Source organism: Urocampus carinirostris, chromosome 16, assembly GCF_059441175.1.
Source record: "Urocampus carinirostris isolate Australia breed hairy pipefish chromosome 16, RoL_Ucar_1.0, whole genome shotgun sequence".
Classification (NCBI taxonomy): domain Eukaryota; kingdom Metazoa; phylum Chordata; class Actinopteri; order Syngnathiformes; family Syngnathidae; genus Urocampus; species Urocampus carinirostris.
The window spans coordinates 11,199,529-11,221,101 of record NC_142364.1 but is presented as its reverse complement, the minus strand read 5'-3'; the positions used below and the strand labels follow the sequence as shown (position 1 = coordinate 11,221,101).

The window sequence follows — 21,573 nt, the reverse complement described above, 5'->3', positions numbered from 1 at the left end:
TGACATTTTTATGTTTTTTTTCCTACAGGTCATCTCCACCCTGTCCAGAATTTCCCACCACAGTATCGCACACATCAAAGGCATCAGGTAAATCGCATTTCTATTTCCTTTTTCACAAGAAAACACAAATAGGTTGGCCTCCAGCTTTCATTTAAGAAAAAATATACAGAGTTTTGATTGACAGACATTTAGGGATAAAATTCTGTACACCCCTGGATATGGTGACCCCAGCTTAGGACTTTTTCACTTTACAGTGTGGAATGAAATGTTTTTTGGGCCTCTTGGCATTTCAAAACATGAATATTTAAATGGATCTTGTCACATGGTTTGATTGCTTCGGATAGTATAGTGGGGTGACAGAGGTTATCAAAACAATAGAGCAATGAAATAGAGTGCAATGATATTAGCAGAAAGATATTTAGAATAAAATAAAAATGAAAACTCACTTCAGTATTTTTACCCTGGCTAAGGAATATAGTTGTTACCAATCAACTGGCAGGTTTATTATTAAAGATCAAAAGGTGATTCAATCAAGGAAATCCTCAAAAGTAGGAGTTTTAAAATCAGTTTTCATTTGAGTCCCCCATCTTCTCCCCCTTCTGCATCCACCCACTACTCCACTGGACCAGCTCAGGTCACATCATGCCAAAAATTAATCTAATAACATTTTTTATTTTCATGTATATTTATTTAGAATGTCTTGTAATCATATATTACACACAAACAATGTTCCCTGTAATTTTCCACGGGTCTGAGCGTTTACACAAAGTCAATGCTTGAAACAACAGTGAACAACAGCAATCCCAAGTGTGGCAACTAAGTCATTATCAAACATGTCCAAAACATCAAGTTACATTTTGCTGAGTTTCCGGCAATGCAAAAAAATGTTTCACTTTTGAATGAATTGACTAATGTGTTATTGCAAAGGTTGTACGGCCTACAAACGTCATTTGTTTTTACAACAATTCTTTCACAAGATTTCTTTTTTCACCTGGTATCTTTTGTTGCATAATACTAACATTTTGGGGGGCTTATTTAGTCGGTTGCACGATACAGAACTGTATTTAATCACATTTTTTAGTGTAAGTACAATGTTGGCAACAAGATTGACTTGGTATAATTGGAAATTATTTGAATGCAACACAAACTTTTTCCCTGTTTTTTTTTTCTTTCTTTTTTTTTATTCCTTTAAAAAAATCTCATTGTGTTTTTTTTTTCTAGCTGTTACTTTTTTCTTTTTCTTCTCTATTTACTTTTTTTCTTTTGTTTCTTTCTTTTCTTTTGGCTTTTTTTCTGAATTTTTCCTTCTTTTTTCTCTTCCTTTTGTTTTTTTTTTCTCAGCTTTTCACTACTTTTTCATTTTGGTATGTTTTTCTTTTTTGTTCTATTCCCCCTTCCTTTAAGTCATTTTGTGCATAATTCTACATAATATTTGGTCATATAGGGATGAAAGAAGCAAAAACAACCTGAAGAGCCGTTTAGGACCCGAAAGAGCCGGTTCCTTTTAGTGAGCCGAGCCGAAGAAGACGGTTCTTGAAAAACTCTACTGACTTTACTCAACTTCGTTCTACTTCGACCTTAACTTCAAAATACCTCATTTAGAACACAGCGTCAGGGAAACCCTTGTATTTTTACCTTCACGCACTGTAACTTTGACTTAATCCGCTTCTTAATTAGCAATTTCGAGCCCTGATTTTTGTGAGCTGGCTAGATTTCCTTGTGCGCGGAAAAGCTCTGGGTAGTGCGCGATTGCGTACACACGCAGCTTAGAGGGAAGATTGCATGCAAAAAGTACTTAATATACACTTTTCTTGTTTTGTTGTTTTAATCTGAGCTACTGGAGCTTCGGAAGGCATTCGCTAATTAGCATGGGTTTCTTTTCCCCGCCATACAGCAATTTCACCTCATGTTGTAATCCGGGGTCTACTGTATGTCTATTTTCTGCTGTTTATAAAATACCATAACATTCCTGGAGGGGGTAAGAGAAAGATTGGGAAACAAGCTGCCAATTCTCTTTGATTCCCTCGCCAACTTGTAGAACAAAATCTGATCTACCCTAATCAGTTTTTTGGCCACGCCCCTTACGAGTCTCATCAGGAAATGAATCCCTGAAAAAAAAACGTGTGGTGTTGTCCTCAGCTGTGTTCAATTTCCACAAATTCATTAAATGAATTTTGTAACTCTCGAGATGCTCGTCAGCTCTTATTATCCGGCAGCTTACGAGTCTTGCTAGGGCGAGGGTGCTAACTCCATAATTAACTTTGGTAGGAAAACAAAAGTTAACCTGACCCGGGCGGGAAATGAACCACGGGGCCTATCGAGGCTCTCGGGGAAAAAAAAACATCGTTTTCTGCTTTTATTTTGAAAGCCGCGCTTTGTTGTTGCATACGAGTGCGTTGAAATTGAAGAAAACCTGCTGATCTTTTTCTCGGCAGGCATTCGTTCACTCATGCGGGAATTGTGCAGGATATTATTGCGGATTGAGGTCGCCATTCATGCTAGCGTGCCTCTTTTGTGCTCATTTTCTCAGAAGGGAATCAAACTCGTACTTGGGAAAGAGAGAAGCGTGGTTATTCTATGTTGAACTCTGTGACACCATTTCGTGTTCGACAATAAAGAAGCAGTGACGGGGAAGCTAATGCTATGTTTTCAAACATAATGAAAATTAGGTCCTTCGTCGGCTAAATTGGTTTACTAGAAAAATTCGTTGTGATGCTTAGGTAAGGATACGGTTTCAGTTTCAAATGATTCGTTTCAAATTAAAATGCGTCAGCTGTCAAAAAACGACGTGGCACTTGATTTTTATTAATCTGAAAGTTGGACCAAAACTGCAAGATTTTAGACATTAAAATGTTTTTAAAACTTTATTTTTGACTCCAAGCTTAATTGTGTTCCATATTTAAAAGATAGTTTTATATTGTTTGAAAAATGTAGACAGAGTATGCCCATTTCTGTCTCATTTTTCTTTCCAGTGCATGCTTTGATCTCTTCTTGTTTAGATAATTGTAATTCCCTGCTTTCTGGATCACCATATACAGTAGAATGATGCAAGCAATCTTTATTTTATTTTATTTTTTCAGTTGTAAAGCCTTTTTTCACTTTCTGACCTTTTTTTCCATTTTCATTTTGTTCATTTTACTTCCAACCTTTTCTTTTTTTATTTAATTTGATTTTTTTTAGATTACATTTATTTTATTTTATTTTTCAGTCTCAGATCTTATACCTTTGGATCTTTTTTTTCCAGTTTAATTCTCATCTCATCTCATCTCATTAGCTGCACCGCTTATCCTCAGTAGGGTCGCGGGGGTGCTGGAGCCCATCCCAGCAATCATCAGGAAGTGTGCAGGGGACACCCTGAACTGGTTGCCAGCCAATCGCAGGGCACACGGAGATAGACAACTCACTCGCTCAGTCACACCTAGGGACAATTTGGACCGGCCAATTCAATTCACCTGAAATGCATGTTTTTGGAATGTGGGAGGAAACCGGAGTGCCCGGAGGAAACCCACGCAATCACGGGGAGAACATACAAACTCCGCACAGGAAGTCTGGAGCTGGATTTGAACCCACGCAGGAGGTTCCCATGACTTGAACTGTGCCGCACATGCGCTAACCACTGCGCCCCAGTTTAATTCTTTTATTTTAATATTTTTTTCGTTTCAGATCTTTTTACATTTCGTATATTCTAGAACTCTTTTACTTTTGTATTCAGATATTTTTCTTTCGGATACAAATCCCAGATCAAAACTTTTTGATTTATCCTATATTAGTTTCCTATTTTATTTATTTATTTATTTATTTTGTTTTGGTATTTCTTTTTTGACGGGGGATTCATTTTTCTACTTCAGAATTATTATTTTTTCAACTTCCAGTTCCAAATGTTGTCTTAGGATTTTTTTTTCAGATTCAGATCTTTTTCTTTCTTTTTTTAATTATCAAAACTTTTTTACTTTGGATTTTTGCTATTTTTCAGTTTCAGATCTCTTTTCGCCAGATCTTGATTTTATGTTTTTGTTTATTTCCTGTTATTTATTCATTTTCAGTTTCAGATCTTTTTTTATGAATGTTTTTTTACTTAATTTTTTTACTTTATGTTTTTATTTTGAGTTCCTTGTTTGTCATTTTCAGATCGTTCTTGTTCAGTTTCAGATCCGTATCTTGCGTTTAACACCTGATTCTCTGATAGACGTGGTTTCATTTAAGGTGCTGAGATAACTGCCAGGCATATATTGCATTTTTTTCACTATTGGGCCTGCTCTCTGAATAAAACATCCAAGTTTTTTACTTACACAAAGAAAATTGTGGTATGAAGGCAGTCAACCTGTTCAATGATCAGATTTGGTGTCATTCCCCCCACCCGCCTACCAGCAATGGGCATAGCTGCTTTAGTAAAATAGCTTGTGAAGGTGTCGGCCACTAAGGCTTAAAGAAAGCAAGCATTGATCTTGCGAGCGATGGCGGCGCTCACGGCTGCAGCAAATCTCTGAGAATCGACGACTCGGACGTATCCATCGAACATCCGTCCTGCTCGATTGATCTTGCATTTTTCGGTGGCCTTCACTCTTCTAGGGTACGTCGCTATGTGAGAGCTAGTTAGATAAATAGCAACCCGGTACCACCCTTGTTCTTTGTCACTCTGGAAAAAAAGCGAATGAAAAATAAACCACAGAGGGAAAAAAAATGCGAAAATAATTTTTCCAAGTGGGGTACCTTTGTTATGTTTTGTAGTTATGTAGTTCAAGGCTAATAGAATCTTAATTACAGTGTTAAATTATAAATATCAATATTTTTTAAACAGAGTTCAAACACGCCACATATATTTTAACACTTATTTTAAAACATAACACACATACTATAATTTGTTTTTAAAGAGCAATACGTGAGAAAAATGAAAAAAAAAATGTTTTTTATATTTTTTTAATTTTAATTATTTATTTTTCTATTTTTCCAATTGCACATTGACCTTTTCTTTTTATCAAACGCATATTAACTGTTGTTTGTTTGTAAGCCTGATGTGCTTACCTTTGGCGCAGACGCAGTAGGGCGAGAGATGGAAGGGAGTGCTTGCACTTTTTGCATAGCTCCACCCATCCCTCTCACTATTTTGTTGGCGAAATTTATTCTGAAATACATTACAAATAATGCAAGGCTTCCTGATTATTGTCAACATTTTCAACAAAAATCATGTAAAATAGAAAAACAAATGAGGAAACTACATAAACCAGAAAACAAAGGAAGAGAAAATGAAATACATATTCAGAAAGGAATGAGCAGAAATATAGGTTATTCGCTCTCACTCCTTTATAAAACAAATACTGTATATATGTATACACACATACATATACTGTTCATATACACGTACATCCACATACATATGTCCATACATACACTAACATACATACATATACACAGGCTATATACAGGTACACGCATTTACACTTGTACAATCCCATATAGTCATAAATTTAAGATTCATAGATTCAAAGTGTTCAAGATTCATATATATATATATATACATATATATATATATATATATATATACATATACAGACGCTGCCCTACTTACAAACGAGATTAGTAAGTTTAATTTGTTCATTGCTTCAGTGCTGTATTTTGTATGGAATGTATGTTTAAGGTTTATATAAGTATGTTTAAGGTTTGTATAGGTAACCTGTATCGTTTTGTGCTAAAAAAATAAACATTTTATCAAATCATATGCTCTAAATAAAGTGAAGTTCAATTTACTTTTGGAAGATAGGCTTCAAGAGTGTGGCTACTTTCCTCCTCCGTGGTAGAAAGTGGCCCAAAAGAAGCGTTCCAACCATTTTCTCAACCGCATCAAACTTTCTTATTCCATTTTCATTTTATAAGAAACGGCTCGCCTCTTCCTTACACTTTACACCAACCATACTGAATGGATGCACGAGATATTAAACGATACAAATTTCAAAGTTCTTAGTGGGCTGGAGATACAGTATAGAATGTTTACACACGAACTAGGAAGAGGCAGTGGATTTCTCCTTCAGTGTGGATGCTGGGTGAGCTCTCACAGCGCCACCCCACGCCAATAGCGGCAGAAAGAAGCACTACAATACTGACCTGTACTCTGAAAAAGGTGCACGAGACAAAATCTAACTTAAAGCAATGTCCGGATATTTTTCAATATCCCCCAAAAAATGTTCGTATCTACCGTTTTTTCGTAACTCGAATGTTCGTAAGTAGGGGGGCGTCCGTGCATACACACATATATACACATACATCTGTGCCTACATACAAACATACAACTAGATCTATCTGCCTCTCGGTACTGTGCCATTTTAATACATCAATTCACCAGCAGTTATTCATGGTCATTTGTATTTCATTTCTTATTTATTTATTTTTTCATTTTTACTTTAAACAATGCATATTCATTTTGACAGTGACCATTTTTATAAATTATCTTTTCAAACATAGTGTTTGAGCGCTTGTTTTTTTATCACACACTCGTTTTTTTCCCTGTTATGCTCCATTAGCGATTTCTTCCCCAACGTCGTAAAGAATTATTCGCCAAAAAGAATTGTAGCGCGAAAGGTGACTTTGAAGGAAGCTGTAGCGTCCGGTCTTTAAAAGTGTGCAAGGTGTGCAAGCTCGCCCAAGCTTTAGCGATTTATCGAGCGAAGCAGAAGCAAAGTCGCATCCGGGGACGCCGCCTCAGTCTCCTTCGGGCCCCCAGGAGCCGTTTTTCCGTATAATAACTGGGGCCCTTTCCTGCTCTCCGACACTTGTGATCAATGGAGGCGCTCGCCACCAGTCCCTTTATGCGTGAATCGCCTTTCCAGGAAGATTTTCCTTGCTTGGGGGCTTTGCCCGATTTATGGGATTCATCTAAAAAGGGCTTGGCCCTTACAAAGCTAAGACGGCAAACTTGTTCTCGTCCCACGTCTCCATCCTCACTTCGACCCTAAATAAGCACATTCAATAGCTTTAAGAAAAGAAAATGCTACTTTGAAGTCAGAGTGGGCGGTTTTACATTATTAGATCGTGGGGGGGAAAGTAGAGATCATTAAATCATCTCTTTTTGATTCAGCTCCTGCAGTCTGTGGCCTGGATTTAGCTCTTATTTATGTTAGCAAAGTGCTAGCTTCAGCAGAGAATAACCATAGCCAAAAGCATGACTTCATCAGTCAATGGTAAATATTTTGGTTAATACCGTAAATCCTGGACTATAGAGCGCACCTGATTATAAGCCGCACCCACCACATTTTAAGAGGAAAACCGATTTTGTACATACACAAGCCGCACCTGTATATAAGCCGCATGTGCCCACATTTAAACATGTAACACAAACACAAAATTAACCCAAACCTGACTTCAAGTCCCACGATTGAAATTAAATGTCCTTCATTAAATTCCACAGTTCAAAAATCACAGCCGGCAAAATGAATGGAAAATGATACCGGTACTTAAGGTTTGATGCAGACCTGCAGAGTCCAGGTCCCGTTGAAGGTAATCCAAGGAAAAAAGTGTATATTTCCAAAGGTAAGGGTGGGAAAAATATATCAGATGAACACATTTACTCACGCAACTCCTTTTTCTTTAACCAACTTTTTACCCCCTCTTCTTTCCTTGTCTGTCCCCACTTAAACTCGGCACCCCGTGTTTGTTCAGCCCCTCATTTTTCGTTCACCCGTGCAAAACATATCAGAATAAGTGTCTAAAATAAATACAAATAAATACATTACAAAAATATACAGTTGCAAATACATATTATACATGGGTTACACATATTTACAAAGAAAGACGGTACACCGAGAGAGTTTTCAAAGCTTTAATGATAATAATATAGCTTTGACAGGGCAGCTAATGGTAGCAACACTCGAGCGCCGCTAGCGGCCGTTAGAAAAATTACATAAATTGGCCGCATCACTGAATAAGCTGCAGGGTGTAAAGTCAGGGGGAAAAGTTGCGGCTTATAGTCTGGAATTTACGGTAGTTTACTGGACCTTAAAACTTATGCCAGCATTGTGGCCGCGGTAATTAGCCGCCAATGCTGATAAGTCACTAAAAAGATTATTCTAATTAAGATAAAATCAAAATCTGAATTCGCAAAGAGCATCATTTTTGTGCCTTAGTTTTACTTTAGCCACTAGAATCGCTTTAGCAGTTAATGATTAATAACTTCGTAATCGGTTTGAAAGTATTATATTGTGAAGGACATCAACAATTTTTTTTTCTTATAAATGTATTTATTAGATTGTCTCGTTCAGTTCTGTTCCTGTCTTTTCTGGTTCTGAATTTATATTGATGCTAACGCATCCACTAGTTAGAGCCATTAGCATATTTCTTTTTAGCTGCTAGCATCACTTTAGCGGTTAATGCTAAAGAATCTGCAGCTAATGCTAAATAAATAAAATTCTGATGCCATTGTCACAGACCTTAACTTAATGCTTGTATTTTGCATACAGCTGTTAATATTTACATTTTGATGAAAAAAAAAATACATTATGAAATAAAATAATTAATGATATAAAAATAAAGAAAAAAACCTTGTCCATAAAGTATCTATATTTCCTAAAAGGTCAGATTGTTTCCTATATTTTTTTGCAATGCCGCAACTAGTATCTACAATTATAAATAGCATTGTTTTGGTAGTTAGCTTTGTTTTAGCATCACTTTAGTAGTTATACTAAAGATTTTAGCCAGTTTTATGGACCGCCGCTACAAATACTAGAATTATAGACACACCACGACCTGTAAATCTCATCTTATCTCATTAGCTGTACCGCTTATCCTCATTAGGGTCGCGGGGGGGCTGGAGCCCATCCCAGCCATCTCCGGGCAGTGGGCAGGGGACACCCTGAACTGGTTGCCAGCCAATCGCAGGGCACACGGGGACAGACGACTCACTCGCTCATTCACACTTAGGGACAATTTGGACCAGCCAATTCACCTGAAATGCATGTTTTTGGATTGTGGGAGGAAACCGGAGTGCCCGGAGGAAACCCACGCAAGCACGGGGAGAACATACAAACTCCGCACAGGAAGTCTGGAGCTGGATTTGAACCCACGCAGGAGGTTCCCATGACATGAACTGTGCCGCACAAGCGCTAACCACTGCACCGCCGTGTAAATGTATTTGCATTATTATTATTATTATTATTATTTGCACATTTTGCTTCAAATAAATGTATTCACATTCTTTTTTGGGGAAAGAATGTTGCCAGAATCTGGCACTCCATTACTCCTCATATAGGGCACCAACCTGAGGGGAGTGGCAAAACTGTGCACACCTGTGTCCAATTCCCAATACTTCATCATCTCTAGCCTTTATTTTAGGCGTTCCGACAGCATTGGCTCACAGTGTGTTGATTTAAAAGAGTAAATAAATAAATAAAAAAGCGTGCCCTATCCAATAACGGCAGCCAAGAGCCAAGAGACGAGGTTGATGAAATTATAATAAAGACGCTCGTATGGCTCCTGGTTGCACCATTGAGGAGAATGAAAACGTTGGTAGAGTGCTTGTCTCCGCAAAACAACGCCGCCGCCGCAAACTAGCGCCTCATTAACTTTAGCCCGGCAGGACCTCCTTAATAATATAATAACTTATAATATAGTGCGCATTTCATTGCGGGGGGCTCCTCAAATGCGGGGGTCTTATTGCGCTCCCGGGAAACCGGGAACAGAGTTACGCAACACTTTGTCTTCATTTTCTCTCGGTCTTTTTTTCAGTTTTGTCCTGTTTTGGGTTGAGTTTGTCCTCAAAGGTTAAAGGAATCAAAACTAGGCTAACACAAGCCCGACGACATCATGTTGAAACCCTGACTAGATCTAAGTCAGGGATGTCAAACTCAATTGCACAAGGGGCCAAAATTCAAAACATACTTAAGGTCGCGGGCCAACCAGGATAAACATTTATTAAACACACTTAAACTGAACGTTTTTGGAACATAAATATGAATAAAAACAGACAAGAATATTAAATTTAAACCTTAAATCACTTATACAGTATTTATTATTTTGCTCTAAATAAAAATATCTTGTTAAATTATACAACTTAGAACTTAACTTAAACAACTTAACATTAAAAAAACTTTCCTTTGCTCCTATGTCAATGTATATATTAAAAAAACTTAAATATCCCAAAAGATTTTGCTCTCCTTAATATATCACCTGTCAAAAGAAGAAATGAAAATGCTACACAAATTATTTTGTAAAAACGTAACAACATTCTGATAACAGGGAGCCTGATGTGCTTACCTTTGGCGCAGACGCAGTAGGGCGAGAGATGGAAGGGAGTGCTTGCACTTTTTGCATAGCTCCACTCATCCCTCCCACTCACCCAATCAAATAACTTGTAAGTTCTCTTCCAGTGTTTTGGCGTATTTACAAATTGTTCCGTGGATTCATCAAAAAGTATCTGAACACTGAACACTGATTATATAGTGAGCTTTTATATAAAGGATTCTTAAGCGTTGTACAGCCAAAACGAGTTTTTTTTTGTGTGACACCTTGACTGTAAATCGTAGTGAAAACGTGCCCTATATTTTCTTAAAAGTACTACTTTGTGATTCAGCTTTGGTTTGGCTTTGCGTGTATCTGAACAGGATTAATGGCTCAAGTTTTGAACGAGATGGAGAAAATTTGCATGCAATTTCATTTGTCGTTGAGCCATAGGTACTCCTAGAAAGAGCCATATATGGTTCGTGAGCTGTAGGTTCCAGACCCCTGGTATATAGTATAGTATACGTCATATATGAAGGAATAGGTACAGTGACTAAAACATCAGAATATGATGTCCAGGGATGAGATGGCGTTGTTCATATTGACGGGCCATTAATAACAATAATGTAAAATGGTCTTGCGGGCCGGATATGTTTACACGGCGGGCCGGACGTGGCCCGCGGGCCGGGAGTTCGACACATGTGATCTAAGTGAACAAAACACAAAATAAATAAGATGCAAGATATGTTGGAACACAAACTTGCTCCAGCTGAACTAAACAAGAAAGAGGGAAAATACTTGTAGGAAGGTCAAGTCCTTAATTATTCAACAGAACAAAACATGAAAGGTAACTAATGCAGGATATGTTGGAACATTAACTCTAACTGAACAAACAAGAAGGATGACAACGCAGGATATGTTACCAAGTAGTTATAACAGAACAAAACACAAAATCAAAAACGAAATCAAAAAGGCACCTAATGTTCCAGTAGCTTCAACTGAACAACACATGAAAAAGCGCAATAAACTGAACAACACATGAAAAAGCGCAATAAACAATCTTACACATGAGGATAAAAATTTGAGTGCCAAAGAAAGTCAAGAAGATAGGATACAAGATATGTTAGAACATGAGCTAGCTCTAACTGGACAAAACGTGAAAGTATACAATACAGTACATTTGGAGAAAGTAGCTCTAACTGAACAAAACATAAAAGTGAAACAACACAAGATATGTTGGAACATTAACTAGCTCTAGCGAAACAGAATGTGAAAGGACAACTAACTCGCTCTAACTGAACAAAACATGAAAGGAAAACTGCACTACATACAGTGTTGAAATATTTGCTAGCTCTGAACAAAAACAATCTGAACAAAACGTGGAAGAAAGTCAATGCTGGATATGTTTAAGCACTAAATACCACTAACTCAACAAAACAGGAAAGGGATACCACTCGAAATGTGTTGGAACATTAACAACCTCTAACTGAACAAAACAGGAAAGGAAGACACCGAAATATATGTTGGAATACTAACTAGCTCTAACTGAAATCTGAAATAAAGACAACCAGTATAATCCTTACTATACTTCCGTGACTCCTTTGTGAAGTAATATATTAAAGAAATCAAAGAGGAGAATTTCACAAAAGCACAGAACATGACATGAAAGAGTGTACAGAACATGATGGCCACTTATCTTGACAAGACAAATCTTTGAGATTTGGTCTCCTCCTGTTTTTTTTCCCATCATTCTCTGCTGTTTTCTATAATTCTTTTCCGCGCACGTGAGACGGTCGGCATCTAAAATCGATCTTGCGTTTAACAAACTCGTCAGGAAGTGGTTAGCGTTCATGTTCCTTCCCAAATCAAAGTGTCAATAAAGATGCGTGAGTTAGGAATTATTATTCAGTTTTTTTGATTAGCGGCTTGCGGAACAAATGCCAGGTTTGAGTCCCCCGTTTACTCTTTTTAAATCATTTTTTTATTTTCAGACCTTTCCCGTCGGAAGACACCGCCTTGAACGAGGACGATGTGTACCGGAGCCTGGAAGAGCTGGCCGAGTAAGTTCAACCTTGCACATTTTCACTTAATAATAACAATTCAATAGTAATCAATCATTTCATACTAATAATAGAGTAATAAACTAGTAGGAATAATATAGAGAAACACACATGATGATAAGGATACTATAGTATGCTATATACAGTCTACTTGAGTAGTATTTCTTCTAGTGTTTAGTTACATTGGGTCTCTTGTGTTTGTGACATTCACATGAATATGTCTTAATAAACTCATTATACAGACGCTGCCCTACTTACGAACCATTGTTCGTAAGTTGAATTTGTTCGTAAGTTGCTTCAGTGCTATATTTTGTATGTTTAAGTCTTGTATGAGTAACCTGTATTGTTTTATAAAATAATATGCTCTATAAAGATACACAAAGTTAAGTTTAACCTACTTTTGGAAGATGAGCTTCAAGAGGTCCTCCTCCGTGGTTGATAGTGGCTGTAAAAAAGTGGTCCAACCATTTTCTCAACGGCAGCAAGCTTTCTCATTCCATTTTTGTTTCAAAGGAAACAGCTCGTCTCTTCTTTACACCAACCAAATTGAATGGATGCACGAGATATTAAACAATAAAAATGTCAAAGTTCTTAGCGTGCTGGAGATAATATAGACATAGTATGGACAGTACTGTATAAATAACCTGTATTGTTTTGTGCTAAAGAAATAACATTTCATAAATAATATGCTCTATGAAGATACATAAAGTTAAGTTTTACTTACTTTTGGAAGATGAGCTTTAAGATGTCCTCCTCTGTGGTAGAGAGTGGCTGTAAATAAGTGGTCCAACCATTTTCTCAACCGCATCAAGCTTTCTTATTCCATTTTCGTTTCAAAAGAAACAGCTCGTCTCCTCTTTACACTTTACACCAACCAAATTGAATGGATGCACGAGATATTAAACAATAAAAATGTCAAAGTTCTTAGCGCGCTGGAGATACAGTACAGAATGTTTACACACGAAATAGAAAGTAGAAACCAGATTTCTTCTTCGGGGTGGATGCTGGGTGACCTCTGACAGCACCACACAACGTATCTACCATTTTTCGTAAGTCAAATGGTCGTAAGTAAGGGAGCGTCTGGTTAGACAACGATCGGTTGATTATTCTTACGATGAATCGGATTTTTAAAAAAAAACACATTTTTGATTTCATCCTATATTCAAATATTGAAGTTCTAGATAGATAGAAAAAATAGTGCTCAACACAACTGAATATTCTATAATACAAAATGATAAAAAAACAAATTTTTGACAAATAACGTCACAATAGACAAAAATACATCCAAATGTGTGCTATGCACCTTGAAATGTGTGAAATACTTGCTTTCTACCATCTTATCCAAAGATCATATTACATTTTGAATTATCACACAAAATAAAAACGTGCAATAAATGAAGCTTTTACGTGTGGCAAAAAATGTAAACCCACTTTTAAAACTGATCAACAATCCCAATGTGCAAATGATACACAATGTAGTGTATTAAGCTTAAAAGGCTGCACCTTTGAGAAAAACATTTCATTATCATTATTTTTATTTTTACTTTATTGTATTTTTTGAATTTATTTTCATATTTTTTTCTTTGTATTTCTGCAGCACTTTCTGTACCCTTGTTAACTTTGTAGTGTTTGAATGCTTCGAACCTAATATGTTTGTAATGATGCAAAAAATGATTTTAAAAAAGCAAGATACTTTTACAAAAAACGGTCTGGAGTAAAGTGGCACTACAACTCAACAACTTCACAATGAGATCCAATACATGTATTTGCATGATTATTGTGCTTAGTGACTCATTAATTGCGCAACACGACGTTTAGATGAGATAATTACTTGCCAACACTTTTAATGATCTATTTAAAGCGATTTTATCGATGTGTTGTTGCAGCCCTCAACACATTACACAGACTATGATTGCAACGCTCGTTTTATGGGAAACCTAGCGCTTAGACAGGGTTCTTGTGGATCCTTTAAAAGTCTTGAAAGGCATTGAACTCATTATTTTTTTAAAAGGCCTAAATTAGTATTAAAATGTCTTGAATCCATATTTCGAAAGTCTTAAAAATGTGAACACCTTAAAATGTTATATTTGTTTGAAATAAAAGATTTATTAACATTTATAAATTATGTTTTAATAATTCAATGATTTAGGTTCGTGGCAACATGGCGTGACCACAATTACGGAACTATCAAAATGGTGATGTGGTTTCAGTCAGGATTTTAATAGGAGACGCACGACTTGGGGTTACCCACAATACACATAGCGACTTTGAACAGATATGTTTAATTTAGTCCATGGAAGTGTCTAGATGTAATGAACAGTGGCTGTATTGTGTAAAATAAATATTTAGGTTTAATAATTTTGTTTCAACTGTGGGGTTTTTTGTCGACTTGGCCTTATATTTGATTTCATAAGATAATAAAAAGTCTTAAATTCAACTTCCCTTAAACTGTAGGAATCCTGTGAGAGGCATTCAGGTGAAGAACAGTGAGACACTGGCACAGTAAATATGAAAAATATAAAAAAATGTTCTTGACAGAACTAACTCTCGCTCGAGTAGATTGTGGACAATGCCGAGTGGGGACAGCTTCCTGCTTTTGTGACTCCGCCCCCGGTCGCTTAGCCAATCAGAAGGCGCGGAATGGGGAGAGTCAGAGACAGGAGGCAGGAGAAGTTGTGCTTAATAATGAAAAAATATGCCGATACCGATATCCGTCAAATTCCAAAATATCGATGCCGATCAATCGACCTCTAAAAGTAACCCCTCCATACTCGACACAATAAAAGCCCTGCTGGCTTCAAATTTGATGGTTATTTTTTCATTCTTGGGTTTTTATTGATCATTGCAAGCTTTGTTTCCATTGTTATCATCTTCTCCCTCTGGCATCAATTATTTAATTGACGCCAATATTAACTTTATTTATTTGTGCGACGTGTAAAGGAGGACAAACTTATTAAAAAAATTATTGCCTTTCCAGATAATTTTATCGTTTTTTCATTGAAATTATTATTATTATTTATTGATCTGACTTTTTACTCAGTATGGGAAAAATGATTATCCTGGCGCGCTTTTGTCTAAGTTTCTTCTCAAAAGTTAGAAAAGAAAAAGTAGCGTAAAATCATTTCATGACTAAAGTTATGATGGTGTATAATAAGGCATGAGAATAATAATACAAATAAAGACGCTTCCTGCTACTTTTATTGTGGAAAATAAAAGGAAGGAGATTTATGGACGCGCTTCCGACAGCAAACGTGAAGCCGCAACCAAATGAGGTGCTGTGTCTCTTTGTTTTTTTTTCCCTGGGCTGCCGTTGCCATGACCACTGCGCTAACATATTCCAGCTAACGTGCCAGGCCAGATTGAGGCTGATTGTGTTGCCGCCAAAAAAATAGCCGCCAAGCGGGCTAATACAGGATTAGCAGAAGGCGTTGCAAAACGCCGGGCTAAATCAAAGTCGCGGCTTGAACCGTGGGGGTCGAAAAAGATAGCAAAGTGCATTTATCTTTAGTATTGAAGGATTTTTTTCCCACTGTTTCTCTCTCTAGCCACTTATATATTGATATTGCTTGCTATTCCTGCTGTTATACCTTTCTTGTTTGCTCAAATTATTCTTTCCTCTGTTTTCTTCTCTAGGCACTCGCCTCAGCCACATATGGTCTGCCGCTATTGTTAATGTTAACTGCTCTTTATCCGTCTTTCAGTGTCACTCGTCTTTAACAGCTGCTCTGCTTTCTTTTCACAATTTCCCTCCCTAGCCACCCATGTTAGCTACTTGGTAACAGGCTATGGTCTGGTATTGTTATTGGTAGCAGGTTCTGCTTTGTCAGAAACTGCCACTCGCCTTCCACGGGAAATGATGCCAAACCCCTTCATTCAGGCACTTTTGGCATGTTTTTCTCTGTTTTCCTCTCTAGCCACTCACATTAGCCACTTGGTTGGAGACTAGGGCTTACCACTAGCCACTCCTCATTTGCCCTTTTGAGAATTCTAGTAATTAAGGGTTATACAAATAAACATGACTTGACTTGCCTTTAGCAACTGCTCAACTATATTTCCAATGTTTTCCTTTTCTAGTCACATAGTTGGTTACGTAATTCAGTTATCATCCACTTTTTTTTCCGCTGTCTCCTTCCCTAGCCACTTATGCCACTGGATTAAGAGACTCAGTTACGAACCACTTTTTCTACTGTCTCCTTCCCTCACCACAAATATCACTGGGTCATGTGATTCAGTAATCATCCACTTTTTTCCACTGTCTCCTTTCCTAGCCACATATGCCACTTGGTTACGGGATTCCGTTATCATCCACTATTTTGAGTGTCTCCTTCTTTAGCCCCATATATCACTGGGTTGTGTGATTCAGTTATCATCCACTTTTTTTTCCACTTTCTCCTTCCCTAGCCACATATGTCACTTGGTCATGGGATTCCCTTATCATCCACTATTTCCACTGTCTCCTTCCCTAGCCACATAAGTCACTTGGCTATGGGATTCCGTTATCATCCACTATTTCTAGTGTCTTTTTCTTTAGCCCCATATATCACTAGGTTATGTGATACAGTTATCATCCACTTTTTTTCCACTGTCTCCTTCCCTAGCCACATATGTCACTTGGTTACGGAATTCCGTTATCATCCACTATTTCTAGTGTCTTTTTCTTTAGCCCCATATATCACTGGGTTATGTGATACAGTTATCATCTACTTTTTTCCACTGTCTCCTCCTTGAGCCCCATATGTCACTGGGTTACGTGATTCAGGCATTATGCACTTTTTCCAATGTTTTCTTCTCTAGCCACATACGTCGCAGGGTGACGTGATTCAGGCATATTCCGATTTTTTTTTCCTCTTGTTTCCTCTCTAGCCACATATTTTGCCATAATGGTCTAATAAAGAGTCTAGAATTACACTTGTCAACTGTAGTACTAGTAGAGATGTGTAGATTTGAATGTTATGATTACAAAACAGGACCAAATTATGAATTTTTTATTTATTATATTTTACTCAATTTCACCCGATGCTCCTCTTTTGCATAGCTACTTGACATCGATTTTTCTACTTTTTAATTATTTATGGCTCGAAAGACTACGATTTTGCAAGCATCTTTTACATTTAATCTGGGTCTCTTTTGAATGTTTATAATACTTCGTTGAGGTCTTAATGATAATACACAAAGGGTCTCAAAGAGTCTATTATTGCACTTGTAGGACAAGTTGATATGAACTATTAATTAATAATGAATTTTTGCACTTAGTTTGGCCTGTAACAATTTTCTTTTTTTTTATCCCTCATTAAAGAGTACTTTTTTTTTCTAAATAATTTCCCATGATACCCCCCACCGTAGTGAAAATCCCGTCATTATTTAATGGGATCGCCTTAACGAAGAACATCATTTGCCGTGAACCGAGCCACCTCAATTAAAATTTCAAAGCTTCATCGAAGAATCGTAGACGAAGACGAATGCTGGACGGAAAGGCCGTTAGATTACTATACCAATCAATGATTTATTCAAATAACTAATTAATTCCAATATTCACTAATTATAGTGTCATGATTACTGATGTGACTGAGCTGTGCCTGCTCATTTGGCGGCAACCGCCGCGGGTTCTGATTGGCTCCCTGTCACTATTTGAACCCTGTCCTGTCAGTCCCCTGTTGTCAGTCCATCTGTGAACCTCAGTGAATGCTAGGCAAGCCTTTTTCGACCCTGACTCCCACCTGTCCTGTTTTTTGCTCCCGGCTTTGACCCGTTTTGAGCCTGACCACATCTGCTCTCCCGTCCCGGCTTACAACCCGTTTTTTGCTCGTTTTTTTTTTTTTTGCTGTTATTGAAAATAGACATACTAATTGAATGAAATGAGAAAAAATGCAATGAACTATGATGGTAAATGGTCTGCTTTTCAAGTCAATGAAGACCTCCCAAAGCGCTTTACAATGTGCTTCACACTTACCCATTCACACACACACTCACTCACTAATAGCGGCCAAGGCGCTGACCTGCTTATTGGGCACATTAGGGATTCAGTGTCTTGCCCAAGGACACTTCGACATATAACACGGAGGAGCCAGGAATGGAACCTGCGACTTCTTGATCCCAAGACAAGCACTCTACCTCCTGATATGAACTTGTTGACCATCTTCTTTGCTTCCAGGGCTTTTTTTTCTTTCTTTTTTTGTTGGTCTTTTTCCTTTTCTAGCTTTTTTCCTTTCATTTCCCTTTCCTTTCTTTCTTGCTTTCCTATCCTTTTCCTTTTCCTATTTTCTTTTTTTTTTACCGCTTTTTTTCTTCTTTTTTGACTGTCTTCGACATCTAGTGATAAGAAAGTACACACTGGCCCTCTAACATTAAAGTTTCATATGTTAGCAGGGGCTGAAGACGAATGCCTTGCGGGCCGGGAAAAGTCCCGCGGGCCGGGAGTCTAAGACCCCTGTCCTATATGAAACACAATAAATACGATTCCAATTCCGTTTTTTTTTCCAGCGAGCACGATCTCGGAGAGGACGACATCTACGATTGCGTCCCGTGCGACGATGACGGCGACGATATCTACGAGGACATCATCAAGGTGGAAGTCCGACAACCAATGGTGAGCCCCGATTGGTTGGAATTACGATTAAAAACTCGATTCTCAGAAAAGCTGTGACACTAAACAGTAGGCCCCAGGATGCAGCATCAATCTGTTGCAAGGTGGGGATCATAAAGTAAAATTTCCGTATAGTGAGGAATGCTATTTGACATGACCCGAGCTGGTACAGTAAAGTAGCGGGTGAATGCAAAGGGACAGGAGACAGTGGATGAAAAATGAAAGTATTTTAAAACTTTCATCTTGGGACCCAAAAGCAAGCGTAACCATCTGCGAACAGTAAAATTACCGGTGTTTATTTAACTCTCATGAGGACCATTTGTTTAAAGAGGTTGTGTTAAAGTTTACACTTTTAGTGTTAAATTAACACTATTGCTGAGTACCTTAACATAAACAGTGGTAAATGAATACTAAAAAAGTAAACTCTTAACACTAGCTCAGTGAACATATGGTCCTTATCTACAGAGTGTTAAATTACTCTGGTAATTTTACTGTTTGACTTTTTTGAATTCTTGATATTCGAAATCTTTGTTTCCATGGTTATAATTTTTGCTTCTCCCTTTAGCATCACTGCAAATCTTGGGACTCATAGTAAGCGTAACCAGTGACAATAACAGTGTTAATTTAATCTATGATAAGGACTATTTGTTTACTGTACTAGTGTTAAAAGTTTACTTTTTAAGTGTTAAATCAACACTATTTCTGACTGCCTTAACATAAACAGTGGTAAATTGTACTATTAACATTGCCTCAGTGAACATATGGTCCTTATATTCAGACTGTTAAATGAACACCGGTAATTTTACTGTTGGAAATTCTTGACTTCTTGATCATTGGAAGCTACATTTCCATGGTTATCACCATTTGCTTCTTCTTTTAGCATCAATCCAATTCTTGGGACCTGTAAAAAGTGTTAGCAATTGTGCACTATAAAATCACCAGTTTTGATTTAAAACTCTGTAGATGAGGACCACTGTTTGCTGCGTGAAAGTCAAAAGTTTACTTCTCAGTGTTAAATCAACACTGAAAGAGTAAACTTTTAACACTTACTAACATATGGTCCTTATTTATTACTTGGTACCTTAAAATAAACAGTGTTAAATTGACACTTTAAAAGTAAACATTTGACACTAAATCAGTCAACATATGGTCTTAATCTACAAAGTGTTAAAATAACACTGGCAATTTTACTGTTTGACCTACTTGATAAACGGAAGCTTTGATTCCATGGTTATCACATTTTTGCTTCTCCTTTTAGCATCATTGCTAGTCCTTAGCCAATAAACACAGCACAAAAAATACAGTATTGATTACCAATTCCGAACCGAATGAAAAATACAGAAAGGCATTGTGGGATTGAGTTCAGCCAATAGCTTGTTTACATTTTCATGAGTAATAGCAACCAATAGCAGACCAGGCTTTTTTAAAAGGTCGATAATAAATTGTTAATGTGGTACGATGGGGGAAATACCGTAAAGAGGAGTTGAAAAATATCTTATTCCAAACTGTGAGGTGAAAACGGCATAAGGCGGGGTCGCTGTATACCGGGGTTTACTTTGTTTAACTGTAACCCAATTAAGTGCTTTGTGATCCTTTTCTTTGCTCCCACACGCCGCAGATCCGATACATGCAGGTGAGTTTTGCCGATTCCTGAAAGCTGCGTCTCCCCCACGGATTAAAAGAGAAAATTATTGGGGGAAAAAATCAGTAAAATAAACGTAAAAAAAGAAAACTTCCGAAAAAAATCTCCCCCTCAGGGATTGGTTGAATTGCCAACGGGCGTTGTAATTAGCCGGCCTCGGCAGCTGGTCCAACCTTTGACTCACCGGGTGACATCATTGGCCGACAAACACAACAAAGAGACCATCACCGATTGGACGTGGGCCAATTCTGTGGGCGTGTCCGTTGGGGAGGTTCCCAACTGCCTCATTTGCATGAACCGTAGCTAAAAATAGATATTTTTGTTGTTGATTAATTACAATATTAATGCCAGTATTTGTATAACAACATGCTAATAGTTTTTACTGCTTCTCACTTTGACCAATCATAATCCAAACAGTAAAAAAGTGGAAGCAGTTTCTCCTATAACGAATAGAATCTAAAAATCTGTATTTAAATTTTGTTGACTTGGTTATTGGAAATGTCTGAAACTGTAGGAATCCTGATTAAATAATAATGTCTGTATTTCTGTAATGATTAGCATGCTAACAGTGTCATTCCTTGCTAAAAAAAAAGTTTCCTTTAAAGCCCCACCGACAATGCTAATTTTAAGCGTTGTAAATAATAGAAGCTAACAGTGCCATTCCATGCAATAAATGGCTAATTATTACACTCTGTCCCTTTAACCTCGAAAAGTGATATTTATTTTGAACCTCGTACAGAAAAGAAGCTAAAAAACAATCTTTAGCAATGACAATGTATTTTATCAAGCAATGGTTGCTCTCACGTAGCATGCTAACAGTGCCATTCTGACAAAAAAAGTGGTCAGTTATATCACACTGTCCCTTTAAGATAAAAATCAATGTTTATTATGAGCCTTGTGCATAATAAAAGCTAGAAACAAACCCTTACGTATGTAGATAATTTCTTGTGAAATCCTTGTTGTTACGTAGCATGCTAACAGTGTCATTGTGTTCAAAACAGTGTGAATTATTACACACTGTCCCTTTAAGATACAAAATGTTTATTGTGAGCCTTGTGCATTAAAAAAACTAGAAACAAACCCTT

The 21,573-nt window shown here is 37.3% G+C and overlaps 1 protein-coding gene across 8 annotated transcripts in view; it reads left to right on the top strand.

Annotated features, from left to right (window-relative positions):
- The window catches only part of vav2 (vav guanine nucleotide exchange factor 2), a 204,601-nt gene that overhangs the window by 152,023 nt on the left and 31,005 nt on the right, over positions 1 to 21,573 (top strand). For 5 of the 8 annotated variants that reach the window (XM_088320233.1, XM_088320230.1, XM_088320232.1 and 2 more), the window contains exons 3-6: positions 29 to 87; positions 12,195 to 12,263; positions 18,744 to 18,849; positions 20,465 to 20,479. In XM_088320233.1, the coding sequence (XP_088176359.1) occupies positions 29 to 87; positions 12,195 to 12,263; positions 18,744 to 18,849; positions 20,465 to 20,479 (249 nt within the window). The remainder of the gene's footprint in view (positions 1 to 28; positions 88 to 12,194; positions 12,264 to 18,743; positions 18,850 to 20,464; positions 20,480 to 21,573) is intronic. The other 3 variants (XM_088320236.1, XM_088320234.1, XM_088320231.1) reach the window with 1 other exon arrangement.